Below are 9,042 nucleotides of genomic sequence, written 5' to 3' on the forward strand. Positions count from 1 at the left end.
TAATATCTTTTACATTTGTTTCATATGTTGTGCTTTCTTAACACGTTTAATTTTCACTGGCATTCCTGTCTTTCACACCTCTTTCTCAGTTAACCCTAAACCTAGTATAAACATGTATTTTTATTTTCACATTTAAATGTTTTTTTTTATCACAGGAAGCCTTAAGCTATAAATTATATATTCCATTTGTACGTGTAATAGCTTTGTAGTACAAGATGTTCTTCTTTTGTGAAAATAGTGTGCTTTTTGACAGCTGTTTTTGATCAGGTGAATGAATATTTATTTCATACACTGAAATCTCTACGGTTAACTTTCTATCTGATTACTCCATAATGGTTGTGTTAATGTATAATACATGGTGTACTACATATTTATGAATTAAACAGCACGTATCTTTTATTGTAATTTCTGTATTAGACCGGGTGTTTATGTAATCTGCATGTGACTACAGCCATAAATGTTTTAATACAATTATGTTTAAGTCTTTTTTCCAAGTGTGTCAACTTTTCCTTTAACCCTCTCTTTTTGTTCTTTAACTTCACTATGGAAGGATACACTTTTGTTATTAATTTGCCATTGCCACCCTAACTGTACATTTTCTGTAAATATGTCATAATCCATTCTTTTTTATATGAATCATCTACCACATATAAGTCCTGGGAATGAAATCCGTGGGAAATCCGGCATTCTCAAATGTTTGTGCTGTGAAATTCCATAAGTATTTCCATGACATCAAGTGAGCACGGAACATTCTGTCACATCAAATGTGTAATTACAAACTTACTGTGTCTGAATCCAAAAACCTTCATATGTGCACTGCACAGCAATAGCATGGATATATATTACTGACCATACACTGGAAAAAATATTGAATTCCCATACAATCCTTGAAAGAAGCATTTGGTGCAAAGGGAGATAAATTACCACTGATGCTTTCTTATACAGTGTGCCTTTATAGAAATGTGTTCATTTTTATGCATTTATTTATTTTCTATGAATCTAATCCTCCAATATAAACACCCTGAGCAAGTCACTCCCAAAAGCAGCTGAACAATCAGTAATACTTGTGCTCCTGCCTGCACTTTCAAAACTGCATTTTCTCCAGGTGATTCTTATACCTTTTACTGCTGCTTGTCATTCTTGAATTAAACACACAAGCCCCACTGCTCAACATTATGTTACTCTCTCTGACAAATCAGATCAGTGCCAAATACTAGTCCACCTAAAAAGAGGAGAGAAAGCAGTTGTTTTTAAAGTACTTCTTCCAAGCAGGTGCTCTTGCAAAATGGTGGACAACACTATTTTATATATAAAAAGAAAGGAAAAAAATTATCACTGTACCATCAAGCAGTCTAGATTAATTTATTACTGACAGTGTTGTTAATTCTCTGATGTTCATACTGTACATCATCTGAGTTACTAATTTGAATATATAACTTGTGAAACATCTTCCTCTAGTGGTGCACTTTGTTAATGTAGCACATGGCTTTAGATACATGCCAGCAGCAACAGTTAAAACTGATTAACTGAATTTTCTCATCCAGCTAATAGTTTCAACCATCCTTTACAGCAAAAACATTCAAGCTTCATACAGTTAACTATAAACCTGTTAGCCTTGATGCAAACTTAACAGTAGTGGCTTTGTGCATATTCTTTCTAATTCTAGTCCATGTACGTTAGACAATTGTGATGCGCTCCAAACCAGACTCATAGCAAGACTTATTTTCATATACCATTTTCAGATATATGGTCGTGACCATAGTCTGTCTATCTTACAGAAGAAATGCTGTGTATTAACATAACACTTCCAGTTTAATGTGCATGAGTTTTTTTAGTTGTCTTTTTTCTCTTTGAATCCCAAAATGATTTGCAGCAATCATGAAATGCTCTTGTTGCTTTTTGAAGGGTGTGAAAGCTTTTGATCATAGAAGTTGCTACAGCTAAAACTATGTATTCTTGTTAATTATTTAAATGTACAAGAACTGGATATAAGTTCCCACAATAATTAAAATGGTCTCATTAGAATATTAAAGATTAGAAATAACGTTTGCCTCACGGTGGGAAGAAGAGTCTGACAGTTTTGCATCCTGTAAATGATTACTAAATATTTACCTTCAGTCCCTCAGTACTGTGCTTATGGAAATGAAAACCTAAGAGGGTTTAAATCTTCCAAGCAAATATGTTATATTCTTCCTATTTTTGTTTATTATAAATAGGTTTGGAAAGTGAGGTATCACACTATATTTTTAGGTTTATGACGCATTATGACTACGTTATAAGGAACTATGGCACTCCTTTCTCCTAACTATTCATCCGATAATGTAGAAGCTTATAACTTCGTAAAAATCTTTCAAGAGCAATTATCAGAAAGAAAGAAAGAAAGTAGAACTTCAATTTATGGTAGTAATTAGAATAATGGTTATATATGACAATCCTGAAAATGTGTGTTGAACTTAATATTTGTATTTTATATCAATCGAGTTTATATCCATCTTTAACTGCTTCATCCCAGTTCAGTGACTGGGTTGTATTACAAATCAGTTTATCTTGTGAGTATTACAATGGCTTACAGCATCGGATTCCTACAATGTGACTCTTTAAGAAGACATCATACCGATTGGCTCTGCAGCATCTGAAACACGTTGGGGGTGTATGGTTGTCAATTATATTATACTGCATTAATGATGCCAATACTAAAGAAATTGAGATAACGATATTAGTAAGGATATATTTATTGCTATTTAATGAGAACAATAAACAGTTTGAAATAACAAAATATATGTGTGTGGGCAAAGTAATCAGATTCTTTGGTAATACAGTTCTTATGATGGTAATAACGTCATTATGTGTTGTGTAAATGTAGGTTTAATTTGCACTATAATCACAAAGGCAGTATTTGCGAAAAATCTATTACAATCTAAATGCATTGTATGTTGAACAGCTATTATTGCCATAATTGCACTCATTGACTGAGTTATTAACTTACCGATTTACTCAATTGTATTTTTATGACGTATTAATGATTATTATATTTTTGTATTACACTTATATTTATCATAATTTAATTGCCGTCCTCGCATTGCATTTGGTTTAAGTAGTGCACTGCATTACTGCCCAAGAAGTAAGATCTGCATTTGATCTGTATCTGTATAACCAATGCCGAATATCTATATTTATTCATTATATTCAGTAATGTTGTTTTTATATATGACATTTTAAACTTGAATAATAGGACCTGATTCATATGGTCATATTAGCGAAGAATTCTTACTTCCTATTTAGATCATTGTTTTGCTATAAGAGGCGTCACAGCACACGCCTCCTCCCCAAACAAAGATATAAACCGAGCAGCATGAAGAACTGCGCGGAAGAAGGGAAAATGTTCATCAAAACGGTGAGTTCACAGACCCGGCGCTTTTTGCTCTTTTTCCCCCTCCCAGTCGAGTAGATCTAACTCTGAAACTCTGAAGCAATGGTATTTTGTCATGAGGTCATGTGTGTAATAATTCAGTGTATATGAATGACTGACACTTTTGTGTGACTTTAATTTGTACAATTGCTAATCAAATTCTAATTACTAAGCTCTCTATTCCTTTAGATATTTTGTATTTCTAGTTTTGTAGTGAAAAGGGGGGTGTTATGTAAAGTTGAGATTTGCAAGTGGTCTGTTTTGCATTTTTACTATTATTATTATTATTATTATTATTATTATTATTATTATTATTATTATTATTGGTAGTAGTATTAGTAGTTTAAGTATTTTTGAGATTGTTAAATACTGCCTTGACTATATCCCTTTTGCAGTACTGTGCTACCTGTACACAGCGCTTGTCACTCTCAAGTATCCAAATTAATCAGGAAGCTTCAGAGTTCAGGGTCTTGTCATGTGGCTTTGTCATTTATTTTGGTTAATTTTATGTTTTTATTAAAATACTGGAATATCTGTCTGATCTATGTCTTAATTTGTTAAAATCAGGCTGATTTAGGGGCTGTGTCATCTACACTTGCTATTTTAAGTTTTTACTTCTTTGCAGTTGCTCCTAGCTGTGTGTACTGTGGCCTTGTGTATTGACTGCAACACTGACGTTGTGGTGCATGGGAAAGCGCCTACATACCAGCATCAAGATCCAGTCACTGGCAAGATGCTCTCCTGTGACCACTGTCCCCCGGGGACACACCTGCACAGTCACTGCACCGCGACCAGGCAGACTGTCTGCGCACCCTGTCCAGCTTCTCACTACACCCAGTACTGGAATTACCTATACAGCTGCCAGTACTGCAACAATTTCTGCAACGAGAACCAGTTCGTCAAGAAGGAGTGTTCTGCTCTTCACAACCGCATCTGCGAGTGCAGGGAAGGCTACTTCTGGGATTCGGAGTTCTGCCTCAAGCATACGGAGTGCCCTTCAGGATATGGGATCAAAGTGAAAGGTCATTATGTGTTCACAGCTTTCTGACAGTATTTTAAGACCTGTAGTTCCAACTGGGGGCTGGATAGTTAAATTGGTAAATGTCCTCACATAGAAGCGCGCTGACGTATAAGACTATGTGTGATCTCTTCATGATTAGAAATCAGTAAAATTATATTTTGTTTTGCAAGGCGATAGTCTAATTTATAGCATATAGAAGAAGCAGGTTGTAAATCCACCTATAGTAGCTGCGCACTGTATATCAATATGTACCTTTCCCTTATCAGAGTTTCGTGGGGAAAAAATGCTTTTATTAAATTGTGTAAACATACTCATGAGTATGCCTAAAAAAAGGTTTATTATAGGAAGGACATGACCATTTTATGTATTTATGTTTCAGTAGGTAATAATGTAAGTTTTGAAGTGTCTAATGTGCATAAGCAGATATTCCATATTGTGTGAACAGATGGGGTTAAAATAAACTTTCAAACCTTTTGTTGTGTTTCAGATGATTATGCAAAAGATTTGTATTAGGAATTAAACTATGCTAACTTGGAACTATTGAAATTTCACCCCCAGGAACTGCATACAGAGATACCCTGTGTGAGAAATGCCCTTCTGGGTACTTCTCTTCAAAAACCTTGGGACACCTCTCGTGTGTGAAGCACACCAACTGCACCACTCTTGGCTTGAAACAGGTTCTCCAAGGCACTGCCTGGCACAACAGCTTGTGTGTCCCTTGCAACGATCTTGAAGCTCAAGGTACATTTTATTATTTTTTCAGAACAACACTTTCAAGTCTGCCAAGTCTGTGCTCCGGCTATTTAACCACTCTCCTCTCACTGTTGCAGTAGCAAACTAAATCTGAGCCATCTTAATTGGTACCTTCAGTACCTTACATTGTCACAACATCCAAAATTGGCCATTATCTTATTATTTCATTATATTCAGAAGAGGTTCAGTCCTGTTAATTCAGTAACAATATTTGACACTGTAAAGGAACACAAGTTCTTTTTTCTACCCTTTGCATATGAATGGAGGTTGTCAAATTCTTTGATTTAGAATTGATTTCATTGTTTGTGAAGGGCATTATTTGTCCTGAGGCTGGCTTATCTTTGAATCTGAAAATAATTGTTTGAACATTCAAAAAGACTGGACTGACATGAATGTGAGGAAGTGAATTGTTCAAACTGGTTGCAGTCTATGTTTCTGAGGTTTAGTGATTTGTGCTCTGAATTTTCCTCTAGTGATCAATAAGCTTTTTGTTTGATTCCTGTGTTAAGTATGCTGTTATGGCTGAAAAGCACATTTTCAATCAGATTTCAGTGGATCTGCACTGAATGTTTCAGTGTTGAACCTTTCAACATAGCTGCTCTGTTATTGCCAAATTAAGAAACTGTCTTTGCAATAAATAGCCATGCAAAGAGTCAGCTATATACTAATCTGGACACTTACTGTTGATCATGTGAAACGAGAGTTCAATGCTGACACAAGGAGAATAGAATCCAACTGTGATCATGAATATGCTCGGGTCACAGTCTTTAATCTCAAGTAAAGAGATGAATATGAGGGGGGAAGTGTTTTGTGTATAAAATATTTAATGCAAACCTATCAGTAAGCTGAGCAGTCAACCATAAGAATTGTTCAGCTGAATATTAAGCTCTTTGGGTGGTGTCTCAAAGCCTTATATTGCATTTCTGAATGACATCGCCTTATCCTCCATAAGATTTAGTGGTCACACATTCTCATTCAGATCCCCATGAGTTCACCCTCTTGATTCACCCAATAAAACTCAGTCAGCACTTCAGGGCGTTGTCATTTCAATTTATTATCTATATCTGCTTCAGAATCCCTTCAATACTTCATCATGGCAGTTTGGCAAGGCTAGGGAAATGGCATGGGAAGACGACTCCTTGTGCTGACTGATTAGGTTTGGTACTTTATAGTGAATGTGTGCTTACAGTATGGCTCATGTAACTGATTTTTTCTTCACTGTATGTTTAGGTAATCTGCCTTTATACAGAGAATTCCTTCCAGATTTCTTTGCACGTCAAAAGATGAAACGTAAGAAGGTGATCCGGTTCGGAATCAGCCTTTTTCGCGAGGAAGGGATGAAGCTCTTGGAAGACCATACACACCTTTCTGCTCAGAAACTCATCCAGGTTTATGTGATAGAGTGGATGTCTCTTCGGAAAACAGGCACAGATCCTGTTAAGACAATAATGGATCTGCTTAAGAAATCGAGTCTCCACAAAGTAGCAAGGAAGTTAGGGAGAAAACTGAAACCCATTTTCGAAAGTAATCCCTGTCATGTTGAAAAGAATTCTAAGCACAAGACTCATTAAGAGCTTGTGCAAGGTTATCTGAGAAACAAATGTCAAACACACCAACTAATAAATAAATAAATAAATAAATAGTCATTTTGTAATCCCTGTCACAGGACATTAGGCAAATAATGGTTTTCTCAAATTGAGAATCAAAGTTTGTGTAGGATATGTCTCCAACATATCCACTGGAGTACACCACAAATGGCTTGCTTTTAAGATTCAGTGCTTTTTTGTGCAACTGGATTGTGCCTAGTGGTCAGGTGAACTTTATTTAAAGACCTTAAACTGTTATCAAACATTATATTCAGATTTATTTTTTATTTTTGTACCCCTCTTTGCAGGGAATTACTTGTATAACATGATATATATATATATTTGAAATGCCTTCGCTGGTTTCTGAATATATTTTTATAGGCAAATGCTTACAGTATAACAACTTTTCTGGAGCTATGCAATTCCAATCCGCTTTGGTGTTCATATTGTACTTGATTGCTTACCCACCACCATAATGAGAGGTTTCCTGTCAGGAGAGCAGTTTCTGTATGTTCTTTGTTCTCTGTAGTTGGTTATGCAATTTTCTTTTCATATTCTTTTTTTGTAGTATGTTTTGCATGCACTTTAGCGTGTCTCTGTGTGTGTCTGCATCTTTGTCTTGAAAAATAAACATGATTGAATAAATAAATAAAAGTTTTGTTGGGTAATGTATGTGTTGATATTAAGCTATGTTTTTACTATTTCAAAGATATCCAGTGTATACAGATTAGCAAAGTGAGTAATTCTTGTTGCTATATTGGAAACTTTATTGAAGGTTTCTAATGAGCCTGGGGGTATGTGCACAAAGGAATGCAATAGCCCATAATGTTTAGTAGACTGGAGATAGCTGTTTCACAGGCAGGCTGAAGCAACAATCATGCTTCAAAGGTGCCCCATCAAGTGACAGTAATTAAAGCATCAGTTTGGGTTTGCAGACTTTGCATTGTGTGAACTTGCCCAGCTAATAGTCTCAAATGTTTGCAGTTCTTTCAATTTCTACAGATCAAAAGATAGATGTTGTGATGTGAAGTTCTTAGTTTTTTTTTTCTATTAGCACTATCAAATGACTAAAATATTATTTGTTGAAAGCCACCTGGTCTTGAATATTTTATTTTGATTAATGACCATGAGTATCTGATATCATCATGTTATCAGTTTTTAATTTAGTTTTTGGGACCCATTCACTTGTTTGTCGAGAAAAGCTATCCCTCAAAATCCCTCATTCCCTGAGCAAGCAATTTTAACATGAAGAGTCGTAGAAATACGGAGAGAGAGATGCACCTCCAATCAAAAGGTTTTTATTACTAGCAGCTGCATGGAAGAGGTTCGAGAGGCGATCTCAAGAACAGTCTTAGAGAAGTTACAATCTACAGGCACTTTTATGGAGACAAGACAGGAGAGAAAGATAACAGGCCCACATGTCTGTCCCGTGATGAGTGGAAGTTCAGTTTCACCCCATGCTTCCTGAAGCACCTCCCAGAAGTTGGATTGGCTTGATGGGCACTTCTTACATACCATACGGTCAAGCTGCTCCCACAACAGCTCAATAGGATTGAGATTCGGTGACTGTGCTGGCCACTCCATTATAGACAGAATATCAGCTGACTGCTTCTTCCCTAAATAGTTCTTGCATAGTTTGGAGCTGTGCTTTGGGTCATTGTCCTGTTGTAGGAGGAAATTGGCTCCAATCAAGTGTCATCTACAGGGTATGGCATGGCATTGCAAAATAGAGTGATAGCCTTCCTTCTTCAAGATCCCTTTTACCCTGTACAAATCTGCCACTTTACCACCACCAAAGCACCCCCAGACCATCACATTGCCTCCACCATGCTTGACAGATGGCTTCAAGCACTCCTCCAGTATCTTTTCATTTGATCTGCGTCTCACGAATGTTCTTCTTTGTGATCCGAACACCTCAAACTAACTAACCCATAACACTTTTCCAATCTTCCTCTGTCCGGTGTCTGTGTTCTTTTGCCCATCTTAATCTTTTCTTTTTATTGGCCAGTCTGAGATTTCGAATGGGTTTTCTAATGATCAATTAGCCTTTTAAAATGATAAACTTGGATTAGCAAACACAACGTGCCATTGGAATACAGGACTGATGGTTGCTGATAATGGGCCTCTGTACGCCTATGTAGATATTCCATTACAAATCAGACATTTCCAGCAACAATAGTCATTTACAACATTGACAAAGTCTACACTGTATTTCTGATCACTTTGATGTTATGGCACAGTACCATAGCACAGTAAGACCATGATACAGTGAC

General features: G+C 36.2%; 1 protein-coding gene across 1 annotated transcript; it reads left to right on the forward strand.

The window, feature by feature from the left end:
* The first annotated feature begins 3,294 nt into the window (after window positions 1-3,294).
* Window positions 3,295-7,426, forward strand: tnfrsf11b (tumor necrosis factor receptor superfamily, member 11b). The gene is made up of 4 exons (XM_066691162.1): window positions 3,295-3,394; window positions 4,035-4,431; window positions 4,989-5,171; window positions 6,414-7,426. The coding sequence occupies exons 1-4, from the start codon at window positions 3,353-3,355 to the stop codon at window positions 6,752-6,754; spliced, it is 963 nt and encodes a 320-aa protein (XP_066547259.1). The 5' UTR covers window positions 3,295-3,352; the 3' UTR covers window positions 6,755-7,426.
* Window positions 7,427-9,042: the final 1,616 nt, after the last annotated feature.

Source organism: Amia ocellicauda, chromosome 18 (genome assembly GCF_036373705.1).
Source record: "Amia ocellicauda isolate fAmiCal2 chromosome 18, fAmiCal2.hap1, whole genome shotgun sequence".
Classification (NCBI taxonomy): Eukaryota; Metazoa; Chordata; class Actinopteri; order Amiiformes; family Amiidae; genus Amia; species Amia ocellicauda.